At 59.0% G+C, this 15340-nt stretch overlaps 2 protein-coding genes and 1 long non-coding RNA gene across 4 annotated transcripts; all 3 read right to left on the bottom strand.

Moving 5' to 3' along the window:
* Nucleotides 1-1594: 1594 nt before the first annotated feature.
* On the bottom strand, nucleotides 1595-6056 carry FEV (FEV transcription factor, ETS family member). Its single transcript, XM_015633940.2, has 3 exons — nucleotides 5902-6056; nucleotides 4862-4936; nucleotides 1595-2464 (listed from the first exon to the last, which is right to left on the bottom strand). The coding sequence occupies exons 1-3, from the start codon at nucleotides 5951-5953 to the stop codon at nucleotides 1953-1955; spliced, it is 639 nt and encodes a 212-aa protein (XP_015489426.1). The 5' UTR covers nucleotides 5954-6056; the 3' UTR covers nucleotides 1595-1952.
* A 918-nt stretch (nucleotides 6057-6974) lies between these two features.
* LOC107207288 lies at nucleotides 6975-8730 on the bottom strand. The gene is made up of 2 exons (XR_001522673.2): nucleotides 8658-8730; nucleotides 6975-7289 (listed from the first exon to the last, which is right to left on the bottom strand). It is a non-coding gene; the product is annotated as an uncharacterized LOC107207288 (long non-coding RNA).
* Nucleotides 8731-9974: 1244 nt separating this feature from the next.
* CRYBA2 (crystallin beta A2) lies at nucleotides 9975-14993 on the bottom strand. Of its 2 annotated transcripts, none has more exons than XM_015633972.3 (5): nucleotides 13010-14993; nucleotides 12271-12447; nucleotides 11711-11852; nucleotides 10523-10665; nucleotides 9975-10212 (listed from the first exon to the last, which is right to left on the bottom strand). In XM_015633972.3, exons 2-5 carry the CDS (start codon nucleotides 12429-12431, stop codon nucleotides 10065-10067), a joined length of 594 nt encoding a protein of 197 aa, XP_015489458.1. In that variant the 5' UTR covers nucleotides 12432-12447; nucleotides 13010-14993; the 3' UTR covers nucleotides 9975-10064. The 2 variants fall into 2 exon arrangements, with proteins under 2 accessions (XP_015489458.1, XP_015489457.1); XM_015633971.2 differs by having other exon boundaries at nucleotides 12271-12444; nucleotides 13010-14990.
* Between the last annotated feature and the right edge of the window lie 347 nt (nucleotides 14994-15340).

Genomic DNA, 15340 nt, shown 5'->3' with positions numbered 1-15340 from the left:
CACGCAGTTACCTAAGCCCTGAAGCAGGCTCCCCCGGCGAGGGCACAGCCCTCTGCCCCGTCTCTGAGGGAGCCGGTTGTGGCCATTTCCCCCATTTTGTCCTTGCAAAGCGAAACTTGGGGGCAGGGGATGTCTCCAGCCTATCTTGGTGCTGGTTGTGTGGGGTAACTACTCCTTTTAGCCTTCACTTCACCTCCTGCCGTCCCTAGGAACATTCAGAAACCCTGGAGGTAGGGATAGCCCCCCACCCAGTCCCTGCAATTCCTTTTGCTCTCATGGATTCGCCACTAGCAGCATCAGGCTCCCGCATTTCACAGCCTGAGCCCTGCCCAGAGGACACACTGACATCAGATCCCACTCCCTTAAGCTGATTAGGGCAGTAAGGATGCATTGGAGCAGATGCCACCAAGACTATGAGAATGACCAGACCCTGGAGGGATGCAGAAGGGGCAGCATGGAGCCCCCCAAATCTGGGAATTGCTGTGATCTGGGGCATGAAGGGAGAGCAGGTGGGGGCTGACCACACCTTCCATGGGCTGGGTAGTTGCATGAATCCCCCTACACAGTCAGTTTGATCCCTGTTGCAAGCCTGGGAGCCTGGAAACGGCATACGTGGCTTCCCTGAAGGGGTGTCTAGAGTAACTCAAAGGTTTCCAGCTCTGCCCTATCTCTTGGGGATTGTAAGAACCAGAGGTGATGCCTGGAGAAAAGATGGTGCAGACAATGGCCACATCCTTCCCACCCCAGCCCTGAAGGTCTTCTGGCTCAGATGGGAGAGGATTTTCTCTCACCAGCTCCCTTCAGACAGGAGAGGACACAGGTCACAGCACCTCTCTGTTTTATTGAAGACCAATCCCACCCCCCAGCCAGTGAGGAGCTCAGTGTGCCCAGCTCTTCTGCATCCACTGGGCCAAAGTCCTGCTCCAGAGGATGGGGAAAGCTCCTTGAACCCAGGGGAAGAGACCCAGGGCTGCCCCTTGATGCCTGGAGCTCCCAGTCCTGCTGTCATCCCTTCTTCTGCTCCACCACCCATGCTGTCTTGTCCCTGGGGATGTTCCCACTTATGGAGGGTGTCCCACCCAGCCCTGCACATGAGGGACTAAAGCTGGAGTAAAACTGGAATGTTAATCTTGGAAGTGATGAGCAGGACACGGGCTCATGTGCAGGGTGTCAGGGACTGTCTGTGGTGTGATCCTTGGGCACTGTGGAGAGGGCAGAGTTGCGGAGACCAGGCTATGCTGACTCCAGGCTCTCGCCTTGTCCTGAGGACTGGCAGTGAGTCCCACACTTGTCCCTGGCACCTCCAACCCCAGAGCCCTGCCCTGGGCATGAGTGAACCCATAGAAAGCATCTGCTCTCCAGACCAAAGCTTCTGAGGTCTGAAGGAAGCTGCCTTCAGGCAGCAGGAATAGGAGGGATGGAGAAAAGAAGCCTTTGGAGACAAAGGTGAGGGGACCAAGTGGCCAAGGAAGGTCCCCTTTATTTGTCCCTGCTCAGTGGGACCCTCATTCATGGACACAGCTGCCCTGGGGCCCCCGCTCCTGACTCCTCTTTGCAGGGAATGGGGAGGGTAGGCAGAGGCTGGAGGCAGATCTAAGGACATTCATGGCATGGTCAACATGTTGCTAAGAAAAGGTGGGGCAATGTCCCTGCCAGGAGAGCAGCACATGGTTTTTCCTTCCATTCACACCCCGCTTTAGGTAGCCACATCTGTTCCCAGGATCATGGATACTTTCTCAAATTTTGATGGCTTCCCTCCTCCAGCCACCCACATCAAAGAACCAACCCAGCTATCCTGCAAGCACCCCCATCCCCCACACCACATCAAACCAAAAGGGGGACAAGTGAGAGCAGGCCACAATCCCATCCCGCATCCCTCCCCGCTGAGCTTCCCAAATCCACAGCCCCATGCTGCCAGGGACATGACACATCCACTTGGCACAGCTGAGCCTCTAATGGTAATGGTTGTTCATGTTGTTGAGGTGGGAGGCTGCCATGGCACTGAACGAGGCTGAGGGCTGGAGCCCATGCCCAGGGTAGAGGGACGGGCTGGAGCCAGGCCAGTAGGAGAAGCCAGCTGGTGTCACTCCCGAGGTCATGAGGTTGAGTTTGGAGATGCCCGAGAAGGGCAGTGGTGCCAGGTTGCCCTGAAATTTGTAGAGAGTGTGATCGGGGGTGGTTGGCTGGCACACCTGTGCCAGCCCGTGGAAGTCGAACTTGTAGGCGTAGCGCTTGCCGTGGACCTTGGTCATGATGTTCTTGTCGTAGTAGTAGCGCAGCGCCCGGCTCAGCTTGTCGTAATTCATGTTGGGTTTGCTCTTCCGCTCGCCCCAGCGCCGCGCCACCTCATCAGGGTCGATCAGCTTGAACTCCCCATTTGTGCCTTCCCAGGCGATGCAGTTCAGGTTGGCCCGGTCCGAAAGCAGCTCCAGCAAGAACTGCCACAGCTGGATCTGCCCGCTGCCTGCAAGGCCGGGTCCCAGAGAGGTTAAAGCTCCCTCCCAGGGCACAGAATAAGGGACAGGAGGTGCCCCAATCCCCTTGACCCACTGTTATGTTGCCCTCTCCCGCAGCCAGGTTTTGGCTGCACCTCATTGCCTCTTCCCTGCTTTAGAGACACATAAAATATTAACAAGGTTATGTCTCCTTTGCAACATCCCAAACCCATCCTACACCTCAGATATTAGGAGAAGGTGCTCCTGCACCTTGGGATGGAATAGGAGTGCTCAGAGGTCAGCACAGGTTGCAGTGGGTCTGGATCCAGAGTCTCCCCAATCCCTCCCACCCATATTCACACACTGTTTGTTTGTTTTCATGGGAGGACGTGGCCTTGCTCTTTTGTTGGCAGCCCCAAGAAGGATGTATCTTGGCAGAACCCAGATCTATCCCAACACAAATATTCCCCACTGCCATGTCTGCTTGAAGCTGGGCTGGTCTCACAGCACAGTCCCCGCTCTAGGGACACTGTGCCCTGCACAGATGTCTCCATGGTCATCTCAAGTCAGGGTGCAACACTGATCCGAACTACACCACAGAGAGAACAGATAGGTGTAGGGAAGGGAGAGATGAGGACATAGTATGACCTACTGTGGTTTTGAATCAGGCATCAGTGATGTTCCTTATTTATGGAGGAAAATTCCCTGAGCCACGGCCATTGCATCTGCAACTTGCACTGAGGAGTATCCTCGGTGGGTGCCTGTGGTGGCCCTGTGCCAGGCTGTGCACACACTGGAGCCTGACACACCTGGACATGCCCAGGGTGAGGCACAAGGACATGCTCCTTGGAGAGGGAATCTGGATCTTAGGGTAAGGAGGAGTCCTACTGCTGGGACCTGGCCACTCTGCAGAGCAGCCCTGCACTTACCTAGATACCCCACTCTGCCTCCTCTGAGCAGCATCCCCTGCACATCCCTGCTTCTGATGCCAGTCCTTGCAGCACAGTCTCATTCCAGAGCAGAGGATGTGCCTTTGCAGTTATCCCTGTGCTCTTCTATCATTATTTTGTCTAAAGGTGCTTGGATCCTATACAGAGGTTTAGCACCCATGACTTCAGCAGCAAGTCCTACAGCTCTGCTACGTTTCCCACAAAAAAAATCCCCCAACTTTTTCTGCTTGTTTTAGACCCACATATTTTATCTGGTGCTCCCTGTATCTTGCTCTAGAAGAAGCAGGGAACAGCCATTCCCCATCCATCCCCATTCCACCAAAACCCAGACATCCTGATCCAAGCAGTTGAGCCCAGGTCTTTCCAAGGTGTTGTATTTCCTAATTCCCCATCCTAGGACCAAGGTGGGGGATCTCTCCTCCCTAGGGTGCATGTGCAGCCCTTGCCTCTTCTCCATTGTCACAGCCCCTACGCTGACCTCCAGCTATCTCCCACCTGTGGGTGTTCCACCCCATGCAAGAAGGTCGGGGAGGTGTTGAGGGGTGCATCTGAGTGGGGTGGTGAGGCTCAATACTACCTGCCTGCCGCAGGGTGCCATGATAATGCACCTTAGAGCTCCCTAAGGAAATATCCAGGCATCCAAAAAAGATCCTTCTCACTGCAGCACAGTGTTTAGGATATGGCTGGGCAGAGTCTGCAGTGCAGAGGCAAAAGGATTCCCCCAATTCCATCTTTTCTCCCCCTCCCACCACTAAAGCGGAGCTCCATTTTTTCCTGCTCAGAGCACCCCTGGTCCCTGCCTCCTAGCAAACGGGCGAGCTACACAGCACAAACCCTGCAGTGCTGGCCCCGCGGTGCCCAGTGCTGCTGCGCTCCCAAGCAGGCTCCAGGCTGCTCGCTGGCCAGCACCGGCCGATGCCCGTGACCCCTGCAAGGGTTGTTCCAGGTGGATGGCTCCGGATCCCGGAGACCCATCACTTCCCAGCCCTGTCCGATCCCCAGCACTTCGCTGGCAGCTCCCTCACGAATGATGTCTCAACTCTCCTCTTCCACTCGCAGGAACGGATCTCCCGAGCCCGGATTAGCCCGCCCCACTCCCGGGATGGCTGGCAGCTCCCTCCCCGTCGGATGTCCCGGAGCTCCTGGGAGACCGGAGTTAGGACCCTGCACTCTCCCCGCTGCGGGGCTCGGGGGCATGAGTGCCCCGCTCCCCTCTGATGCCACGGGACGGGAGCTTCCGACCGTCGGGGTTCGCCGCTGTCCCCCTGGGAACTGGGGCAGGATGCTCCCAGACCGAGGCACTCGCAGCAGCAGGGAGCGGTGGCCGTGTCCTGCATGGGCAGCCCCGGCAAAGGACGGGAAAGGGTCTCCGGTGGCTGCTGGGCGGGAGAGAATGCGAGTGCCCCGGGGGTCCCCGCTCCGTGCCGGCCGAGGGGAGCAGGGCCTGTCCCGGGGAAGGGGCAGCGGTGCTCTTACCTTTCTGCACGCCGGGGCTGAGAGACCCCCACGCCTGGCTCTTCCCGTCTTTGAACAAAGTTTCGCCAACTGGATCTGGGGGAAAAAGGGGGCGCGGGTGGGGTGGAGAGAGGGCTGGAGCCAGGCGGGACCGCGACCCCCCAGCGCCCACCCGCGGGCAGCGTCCCCGCAGCCCCCGGCCGCTCCCCCTTGCCTGCCCCGCCGCTGCGGCGAAGCCAGGAAACGCGTCCAGGAAAAAGGAAATCCGATTTCCGACCCAGCCGAGGAAGCTTTTAAATAGGAATAGAAGATCCCGTGGGCTGGGGTAGGGGAGGAGAGAGGGAGTGAGGGAGAGAGCTGTGGGGCAGGGGGAGAGGAGGTGGGTGGGTGGCAGAATGGGTGACAGGAGCGGCGGGTGGAAGCAAGGATATCTGTCGGCATTTGGGGAGTGGACTGCTGTGGAAAGGAGAGATAAACGGATAGATGGATAGAAGGAAAGAAGGAAATGGTTGAAGGACAGGAGAGACGATGGTGAGTGGGTAGATGGAGGAAAGAAAGTTCGAGAGATCAATGGATGGAAGGGTAGGTAATGGATAAAAGGATGGGAAAACAGGCTGATGGAAAGGACATTGGGTAGATGGAGGGGCTGGCCGGTAGCAGGGATGGAAAGGGAGATGCAGGGACAAGTGGGTGGGGTGGAAGGATGGATGGAAGCACAGGGGAAGGGTGGGTGGGTGGGTGGAAAGATGGGTTGGTAGAAAAGAAGGGTGGATGAAGAGATGGAAGGACAGGGTGACGGTGGGTGGATGAAGGATGGGAAGGTGAGTGTGCGAGTGTGGAAAGCCGTGAGGGCAGCTGAAAGGAAGAGGGAAGGGATGGTTTTGGTGCTGGAAGGCAGAAAGAGGGAACGGACAGAGGGAGAGGGGATAACAGGGTGGGCGCTGGAAGGAGATGGGGCAGAGGAGAGCCCCAGGGCCTCAGCGGGACAGGGCGGGCAGGGGCTGGGTGCTGTGCGGTGCAGGGCGCTGCGGTGGGGCAGCGGCCGAGGGATCCGCCCGTACCTGGCAGGTACATGTTGAGCAGCAGTGGCACCGCTCCGGTGCCGTGTCTCATGGCAGCTGTGGGGGCGGCCCGCGGGCTGCATGTTTTAATATTCCTGCCCCTATTATTATTATTATTATTCCACTTTATCAGGGAGCAGCTGATGGCGAATAAATGGCAGCGGGACGGGCAGGGGACGGGCAGGGGCCGGGGGAGGCGGGGGAGGGGGGAGTTTCCAGGCAACTCGCAGGGGCTGGGGCCCCGGCTCCAGCAATTTCCTCCGCTGTAATTAAAGCGGGCGCTGCCCCCCCCTCCCTCCCCCCGCTATCGGGCCCGCATCAGACTTTAATCACGGCCGCGGGTTTCTATGGAGAGCGGTTCGGGCCGCTTCCTGCCTCTTCCGCCTCCTTAACTCTTCGCAAACACGGCGCTGACATCCCAGCTGGGAGCGGGCTCGGACACTGCCTGGAGACTGCCCGGACCCGGCCTCCCACCAGCATCTCTCTTCCTGAGCCGCCGGTCGGCCAGCACGGCCTCGGACCGCTGCACCTCGCTGCACGGCATCGGCATCAGCATGGGCATCGGGATAGCATGGGCATGGGCATGGGCACTGCCCTCCTGGCCTCTGCCTCTCCGAGCCACAGTGCTGCTGCTGCCCGTGGGGGTCCGTGCCTGCCCCTTCCCCAGCTCCAGACTCATCGACACAGTCCTGGGGTCTCCTTGGAGTTCACAGAGCCCTGGCGTGGGCCAGGTGAGTCCCCAGCAGGTCCCTCCACCTCCAGGACGATGGTCATGTGGTTCCTTTGCAGTGCCCAGAGTTTTGGGGTGGGTGAGTGCATCTCCGGCAGTTGGTGGTACCAGATCATACCACAGCTCTGCCACCTCACCAGCTCCTCTGTGCCCTTCTGAACAGTCCCTGCCCAGGGACAGTTAAGCCTGTGACCATCCCACAGCATCCAGCCCTGTCCCAGCCTGTTGCACATCTTTATTAGGATTCATAGAAGCTGAGTTATCCCCAACACCTGCACAAACCAGGACGGCTTCATCTGCTTGTCCTGGACAGCGCAGGGTTCATTCTGAAGACAGGAGGACATTTAGTGGAGAGGCTTATAATGAAGAAAAGTGATAACAGTTCCAAAAAGACACATCTGGCCAGGTTGTTCCCTGTCACCCATGGCTCCAGCTGCCATATGCACTTGTGGTGTGCTGTCGAGTCTCTGTCCCCCAGGTCAGGAGTGGACCCTCCACAGGATCCCACGGCTTGAGGCAGCCAGGCAGTGTGCCAGCAGCTGTCACCAGTTATACTCCATGAGTCCAACACTGTACAGCCAAGCTCACAACTTCTCCTGTGGTGTTTCACTGATGTCTGGAAAAAGGATGAGCTCTTATGCTGGATTTAGCTGCTTTTCTGGAAAGTGATCATTGCGAGATGTGAACCTAATGGGAATCAGGATGTGGCCATGCCAGACACGCTGTTATTATTTCTACTGCAGCCAAAATGTTCCCGCCCTGCATAAGAAGCTGCAGCCCAAGGGAAGCAATGCTCAGTTGGGGTGGCACAGCCCAACAGAGCTGGTGTCTCCTCTTGGCAGGGGGTGTCCAAATGTTTAGGAAACTGGAGGTCCCTTGGTTACTGAGTTCCACCTCTGCTCCACGTGCTCCACCTCTGCTGCCCGTCTCCATCATGAACACAGAGCAGATGCTGGCAAGGGGAGACATGAGCAGAGACCATGGTATTCCCCCAGAAATTCCCCACCAACCCTGCTTGGATGTAACAGCCCTTAAAAAGTTTCTCTTCCCCCAACTTGTCCCCTGAGCCCCCCTGAACCTATCAGTGGGGTGTCCAGCTCTGTACAGCCCAGCAGCCCTGGCTGCTCCCTGCATCCCTCTCCTCCCCAGCCCTGCAAAGTGCAGCTCTCCCAGCAGTGGCTCCGCAGCCTCCCAGACTTGCTTTCGCTGCCTGAGTCACTGAAACAAACCACAGGCAACGGAAAACAAGCCCCGGAGACAGCGGGGTGAGGTGGGGAGCATGCCAGAGCCACCACCCCGTCCTCTTCTGGCAGCCTGGGTGACCATGATACTCCTCCAGCAAACCTGCACAGTGGAGGGCATGGAGGGGGGTCTGGGCTGAGGGACATTGCATCAGCCCAGAGTGGGGAGGGCTGCAGTAGGGATCAGGCTGAGAAATAGGTTTAGGGCTGCAGGAGCTGGAGAAGGGGGTGCTTTCGAGGGGGATGGAGACACCTAGGTCCCTGGGAAAGCCAATGGGTGGGGTGCTAAAAGTGGGACGTGCGGGGATTGGGTCTTTTAGTGGTCTGGGGTCAGAGGTGTGCAGAAGGGCAGGGAATGTCAGATCCTAAGATGTGGCAAGCCCTGTGTCCATGTGGAACTTTGGAGACCCGAGTGATGTGACCCCAGGTTCATGGGGGAGCTGGGGCAGACCCAGAGGATGAGGAAGACAGGGTACATAAGAAATCCAGGAAAAAGGAACCCATGTCCATGCGGGAGCAAGGGACTAGGCTGTAGGTCTTAGGAGGATCTAGGAGATGAGGTTTCAGGTCTGTGGAGTTACTGGGGACAGAGCCCTGACATGTGGAACACCCAGCTAGAGGCAGCTGCAGGTCCCTCTGGCTGCAAGAGGCAGTCTGCCCCCCACCCCCTACTCCAGAGCTCTCCTCCCACCCCAGGTGGAGCAATAAGGACCCCAGACTTTGCATTGACCCCCACAGCGCACCCCTACCCCCCCATCACAGCCAGGTGCCCGGGAAAACTTCACCTGTGAGCCGGTGTTGTGGAGCGGAGCCGAGCTGACGTGGCCCTGGGCTGGCAGCGCCTGGCCAGGTGTGCCGGAATGTGTTTGTGCTGGGGGAGAGGCCGTGGGGCCGTGCTGGGGTGGGGCCAGTGGGGAAACGGAGGAGACAGGGCAGGGCTGGGGTGACCCTGCAGCCAGGATGCCATGTGGGTTGGGGATACACAGATGCTGAGTCTTCTGCACAGCACCACTGGGGCTGGAGGGGACAGGGTGCGTGCAGGGATATGCTTGTGTGCTCATCGTGTGCAGCTCACACACACACACACCAAGGCTGGGGTCTCTGCACACTGCTGGGAGCCCTTCTGGGACATTCCCTGTCTCAGGGCCAAGCATGCTTTTAGCAGGGTGGGCATCTGAGGCACTCAGAATTGTTCCAGCATGCATCCGTGTCCTGGGTGTGGGAAGCACCTAGGAACGGAAAGCCTGTGCCCCAGGAGGGCTTTGGAGTGCCAGAGCAGGATAGAAGACAAGGAGGAGGTGAGGAGGAGGAAGTAATGTCCTGGATGCAGGGAACACCTCGGGATGGGTAGCCTGAACCCCAGGAGGGTTCAGAGTGCCAGAGCCAGATGGAAGAGGAGGAGGAGGCTGGGAAAGGGTGCTGGAGGAGGAGGAGGCTGGGTGGGGCTCCCGGTGTCCCGGAGCCGGATACTGGCACGGATATGCTGGCGTGGCAAGGCTGGGGGAGGACACACACACTCACCTGCGAGCATCGAGCCAAGCCCCCTACCACTTGTGGAACACTACCCTCAGACCTCCTTCCCCTGACCCTGCACAACCCACCTTCCCCCCAGCCCCTCTGCGCCAGTGCCTCCAAACCTGACACAACTGTGGCTGCCCCATTTGTTGTCAGTGTCCCATCCTGCTTCAGATGATCCCTATGTTCTTCCTCCTTTCCAGGCCCACAGAAGGCAGGGACACCCTTCTCTCTGCCAGAGGGGTGCAGAGGAGGGGAACCTTCAGTTTGCAGACTTTGTAGCAATCAATTTCCCTGGCAGAGAATCAATTGATCCTAGGAGGAGAACCCAGGCACAACCCTCTTGGATGCCCCCTCCCACCTCCAGCCCTTTCTTTGCTCAGTTAAGTTCCCATTTTCCCAGCCAGAGCATCACAGCAGTGGAACTGTGCATGGACACAAGGTGGGGTGCAGAGAGCTCAGACCAGGGTGGAGCTGGCCATTGAGCCAACAACTTCCTGGGGAAGGGGAAACCTCACCTTCCACCCCACCGAGGGCCCTCCCAGCATGGCAGCCTCCTGAGGAGCAGAGCAGAGGCAGGAGCACTCTTTTTTTTGACAAATGCCTTTATTTGCTACTGGATAGAGGTCTATTGCACAGCAGCCTGGAGGCTGCAGGGCACACAGCCCTGCCCCTGTTCAGTGCTGGACGCGGCGGATGGATTGGATCTGGTTGGTGTGGGCCTGGCTGCTGTATTCATTGTACTTCTTGAACTCGCCGTTCTGTCTGTCCCGCTCCAGCACGTACTGGTAGCCCCTGTATCCTGGGTACTGGTATGCCACCCACCTGCAGGCAGACCCTTGGCTCAGAGCCCCAAGCCAAATCATCCCATCCCATCCCATCCCATCCCATCCCATCCCATCCCATCCCATCCCATCCCATCCCATCCCATCCCATCTCATTCCTTTGCTTGCCCTGGGAGGAGAGGGACAGAAAATACCCAGTGGCTTGTATTTTCAAGGAAAAGGTAGCAGGAAGGCATCCGTTTTTTTGAGGGGGTTCCCCTTTCACATCCTGGGGTTTATGCAGGAGGGAGGTGCTTGCTGAACCTCTGCTCTTGGTACCCTGCAGTCCCAGCCCCACTGGCTGCACTCACGCTCCGGCGTTCACTTTGATGGATGCCACCTCCTTGTTGCCCCAGCCCATGGCCTGCAGCGAGGGATAGTCGTCACTCAGCTCAAACTTGTGACCCTGGAAGTTCTCAGCCTCGTAGAGGATGACTTTGCTGTCATTATGGTTCTATGGAGAGACAGACCTGGAGGTCAGCAGGAATGGGTTGGCTTGCCCAGGGATAGGGGATGTGGCATCAGTGTGACACACACCAAGGCACTTTGGGACCGTGACCAGCTTTGGTGCAATGCCTGGGGATGTCCTTCAACCTGGCACCCCCTCACTGGAACACCCCAGAAGTGCCCCAAGGATGCTGCTCTCATCTCCCTGTGGTCCCAATGCACAGCTGTCGGTGAGAGTTAGTGGCTACAACCTCTGGATCCACATGGACTGCTACCCTCAGCATCATCACGCTCCCCAAGTTTGCAGGAGGGTTCAGGGCAAAGCAGATTGCTGAGAGAGGTCCCCTCAGCTCTGTGGGGCCTTTCTGGGTGCTGGACATGGAGGGGTTAATGGCTGGGACACTGAGTGATGCAGCACTGTCCCCCGTTCCCAGCCCCCACATGCATCTATCTGCACCGAGGAGCAGTCCTGCCAGTAAGGAGTGATCTTATCGCATCCCCTTTATTAAAGCCTGCACATATCTGCCTGGTGATTATTAAAAGTTGGGGGGGGACCCCCCGCTCGGAGGCGCAGACGTGCCGCTGCTGCGAGCACCAGTGTCTCTGCAGATGGAGCGATAGAGCCGCGCCTGCCTGGGCACGCCTCAGGTACCCTGGCCGGGAGGGGGACGGACCCTGCATCCCGAGCATCCCTGCGGTCCCGCCAGCTCCTCTCTCTTCATCCCATCCCCGGGAATCGGGGCTGGGGGACAAGACCTTGGGACCCCAGTCTGGGAGGTGGCTCTCCAAAGCACAAGGCAGAAGTTGCTGGAATTGTGATTCAAGCTAAATTTTAGATCTAAAAAGCATCCCAGGGTCTTTGCAGGGAGGTGGGAGCTGATGGGTGCAGCTACTCCTGCACTTCACACGAACCTCCGTGTACACCTCACCCCTCCATCCCATGCCCCGTGTAAGGCATCCTCCAGTCTGTCCCACACCGCCTCCATGCTGGGCTGCCTGGAGGAGGCTCTGTCTGCCCTGAGCCCTCCCTCTGTGGCGTCCCAGTAACTCACTGCGCATTTGACAGGCCGGAAGGAGAGGAGGTGCTCGGTCCGGTAGCCACTGTTCCCACTCCAGGCCTCCCACCGGGGATAGTCACCCTTCTCCAGGATAAACTGCTGCCCCTGGTACTCAGGGTACTCGAAGCCTACCCAGCTGGAGGGAAGAGGAGGAAAACCTTCAGGGATGTGTGACACAGTCCCCAGGATCAGTCAGGGGTCAGATTCTCCTTCCTGGGCAGGGGACAGAGACATTCTGGCAGATTACAGGTCTGTCACAGATGCTGGGGTCTTGGCTAGCAGCAAATGTCCCTTTAGAAAGTGGAACCCCTCTCCCCAGAGCCACATCATTGCCTCCAACCTGCACCTTGGCTTGGTTATTAAGCTGACTGCCTGATCAGCAGATGGGAAAACACAAGGAGCACGAGCAGGGAGGTCGTGTGATGAGGCTGTGTCATAGCTGAGGAAGAACCTGGGTGTTCTGGCTCCCTAGCGGCTCCCAACAGTCCCCTGGGAGCAGTGGCTTTACTGGAGTGGGGTGTGCCAAGGGGCCGCGGGGCTGGCGGGGCACTTACGGGCCAGACTCCACCTTGATGGAGCGGATCTTGCGGAAGCCGCGCTCCATGATGCTGGGGCACTCCATGAGGAATTCGCAGCGCTTGCCCTGGAAGTTCTCCTCCTCCCACACCGTGATCTTGTACTGCCCCAGGGTGTCCATGGCTTCACTGCTGGTCATACGGGTCTCTCGGCTGCTGGCAGAGCCCCACGTGTCACCCCAGGGCGGTGCCCACCATCAGCCCCCAGCCGCCCTGCTGCCTGCCGCTGAGCCCGGGATGCCGGTGGTGCTGCCCTGGCACATCCCATGCCACTGGCCCCTTGCCCTCCCACGCTGGCACGGGGGCATTTCCCATTCCCTTTCCTTCGGTGCTGGGGAATCTCTGTCCGGTGAACCCCGAATTGCAGGGGGAATTTGCAACGCCCCATCTCTCCGTGTGATGTACCCAGGACTGCCTCAGTTTTTCTTCTCCCGAGTTCCCTGTGACGGCTCCAGGAGTTGTCTGGGTGCAGCGGCCCCGTACCCACTGCTGGGAAGCGGCGGTGACCCCAGCTCAGACTCAGGCTCAGTGTAGCCCGGCTCTTCCATCCCTCCTGCCAGGGTCCCTCCTGCCCGCACGGTGCCGCGCTGTGCCGCACAGCACCCCGCCACTTGCGCTTCCCCAGGTGAGCGGTGGCTGGGGGGCTCGGTGTGGGGGTGAAGGGAGCGGGGCAGCGCCTGTGCACTGGGGTCTTGGGGGCTCACAGCCTGGTACTTACTTGGTCGGAGGGCAGGGCACAGAGGCGAAGGTGGCGGTGCCGGTGCCGGCTTTTCCCGTGGCCCTTTATAGGCGGGCGCTGAAGTGCCGATGGTGCAGGCGGTCAGGGAGCTGTGTCAGCAGGCAGGGGCCGGCGGGGGGGACGGGCTGCTCACCCACCCCAGACTCCGGCTGTCCATTCCACTTAGGCAGTGTGGCGAGAGCGGCCCCCCCGCGGCCAGCGAGGCTGACAATGAAAGTGCTGGGCTGTGTTTGCGCAGGGGCTCAGGGCACAATGGGCAAAGGGCCTGACGCGCCGCTTTCCTTTCTGCCCCCGGACAATGTCCCCGCTTGGCCCAGGGATTAGGGACCCAGCCTTTCCCAGGGCACCCGCAGCCTTTGCCAGGGTTGAGGCTTGTGGGAAGGAGGTGCCAGGGTGAAGTGGGGATTTGCCATCTGGGAGCTGAGGGGCACTGATGTCCTCACATTGGAACACAGGGCTTATCTGGGGCTGCTTCTGCCCCTCCACACGGAGCTCTGCCACCATGGCTGCCTTTTCCAGCCAGGCCCTGCAGGGTTTCCTGTGTTGGCTGCAGACTGGGCGCTAATAGACCCCAGTTACATGCTTGTAATGCCCTGATCATTTCCCCTGGCTTGACAAAGAGCTCGCTGTGCTCCCATTCACCTCTAGCTCGGGCAGGGGACACTGCACAGGGGGAGGGGACCAGCCTTGGGACAGATCTGCGTCTTTCACCTGGACAAGAGGACCAGCCCTGCCCGGAACTGCACCGTGCCAAGCAGCTATCCCCAATGTCTCCTAGCGGCACCTGGGATGGATGAGGCCAACACAGGCTGGAAAGGAGGAAGAGTGCCCTGTTGAGCTGTGTTACTTGCAGCATCCCTGTGTAGTCTGTAGTGAGGCCGGGCACTCCCAGCTTCAGCTGGGCAGGTGCCACTCTAGCCACTGGGCAAGGGCTGGACCTAGCACCTCAAACCTTCCTAGGAAAACTCCAGCCCTTCTGGGGGTCCTGGGCATGGGGTCAACATCACAAGAGACCCGGACATTGTTGGTTATGGGGAATGCAGTGTGGACAGCTAGGGGTGGTGTTAGTACGTCTGGCATCAACAGGAATCGGGGACGGAGGGGTGACAGCAAGGACAGGCTGGGGGCACTACTCAGGGGTCCTCTTCGTGTCCTCCCCCGTGCTCGACGGCTCCGAGGCTCGGTGAGAGTCCGCGCCGATGCCTGCGGGTCCCAGCAGAGGGTGCAGCCTGGCAGCGGTTGGAGCAGGCTCCAGCTCAGGGACATTAGTGGCCCTTGGCCGGGGACAGGCGCTAGGGAAAAGACCCTCAGCTTGCGTTGCCTGAAGCGGTCCTAGCAGGGAGGGGGAGACCCTCTGGAAGCTCTCTGGGGAAGCAGAAGGTGGAGGGAAGGATAGGCATGCTCCCTGGAGAAGGAACAGCACCTGATGCAGCCTAGTGGCCTGGGGACATCTCTCAAAATGCTGGGAGACAGGTCTGGACAGTTTAAGGAAGCCATCACCTTGGTGAAGGTGAGGAAAGATGCAGAGCTAGTGGACTGCAGGGTCCCCCCACGGTGCTGCCACCTCTTGCCTGGGCTGTGTGAACAGAGGTGTGGGGCACTGCTTAGTTTGTGTGCTTGAGGCATGAGGGCAGCTGGGGACTCTGAGGTGCAGGGCAGGTGGGGTATGTTACGTGAGGCACCACAGAATACGTAGGATGCTGTAAGCTGTTATAGGATGTGCATGTGGAGGGTGTGGGGCACTGTATGGTGTGCTGCAGGATCTATGGGGCACTGGCTGTGGCATGAGGAGCATGCAAGCCCTTCAGTCATCCCCATGCAACATTTTGGATGAAAGCACTGGAAGAGGAATGGTGCGGGGGAGAACTGTGCCCCTCCCTTGTTCCTCAGCACGTTGTACTCACTGGGATGTGCTTTGCCTCCCGCTTGGTACATTCAGGGCAGCCACATGGCAGCCACAGCCACATCAGGGCACAGCAGATCACTGGGGTCACTCCCATACTGCATCTCAGAATGCAGTTACAGCCTGTCCTGCCCGGGCCATCTCCAGATAGTCTTTGTCACCAGCCAGCATTCCCCTGGCTAGGTCACCTGCAAGCCCCCAGCCACACCTGCCCAGCTGGGGACAGGGCCAGAGGGAGGCTGCTGCGGGGGCAGGCAGTGACTCTGCTCAAGGGCAGCTGCTAATACTGGCTGTGGGAGCTGCTTAGCACTTGCCCAGGGCCTCCTGCATAGGCTAATTTAATAAGGGCCCCTCGTGGCTCCCGGCTCAGCTTGTTCCCTGCACTAGCAAAACAGATCATGTTTCTC

Source organism: Parus major, chromosome 7 (genome assembly GCF_001522545.3).
Source record: "Parus major isolate Abel chromosome 7, Parus_major1.1, whole genome shotgun sequence".
NCBI lineage: Eukaryota > Metazoa > Chordata > Aves > Passeriformes > Paridae > Parus > Parus major.
The sequence above is the reverse complement of the archived record's forward strand: the minus strand, read 5'-3'. Positions and strand labels throughout refer to the sequence as shown.

What these genes read in the sequence shown, in the direction of transcription:
- FEV (XM_015633940.2), bottom strand. Translation starts at nt 5,953, where the DNA reads ATGAGACACGGCACCGGAGCGGTGCCACTGCTGCTCAACATGTACCTG. An exon ending in GCTCAACATGTACCTGCCAG is followed by an intron (nt 4,937 to 5,901) that starts GTACGGGCGGAT and finishes TTTTTCCCCCAG; the next exon opens with ATCCAGTTGGCGAAACTTTG. An exon ending in CAGCCCCGGCGTGCAGAAAG is followed by an intron (nt 2,465 to 4,861) that starts GTAAGAGCACCG and finishes CCGGCCTTGCAG; the next exon opens with GCAGCGGGCAGATCCAGCTG.
- CRYBA2 (XM_015633972.3), bottom strand. Translation starts at nt 12,431, where the DNA reads ATGACCAGCAGTGAAGCCATGGACACCCTGGGGCAGTACAAGATCACG. An exon ending in ATCAAGGTGGAGTCTGGCCC is followed by an intron (nt 11,853 to 12,270) that starts GTAAGTGCCCCG and finishes TCTTCCCTCCAG; the next exon opens with CTGGGTAGGCTTCGAGTACC. An exon ending in TCCGGCCTGTCAAATGCGCA is followed by an intron (nt 10,666 to 11,710) that starts GTGAGTTACTGG and finishes GTCTCTCCATAG; the next exon opens with AACCATAATGACAGCAAAGT.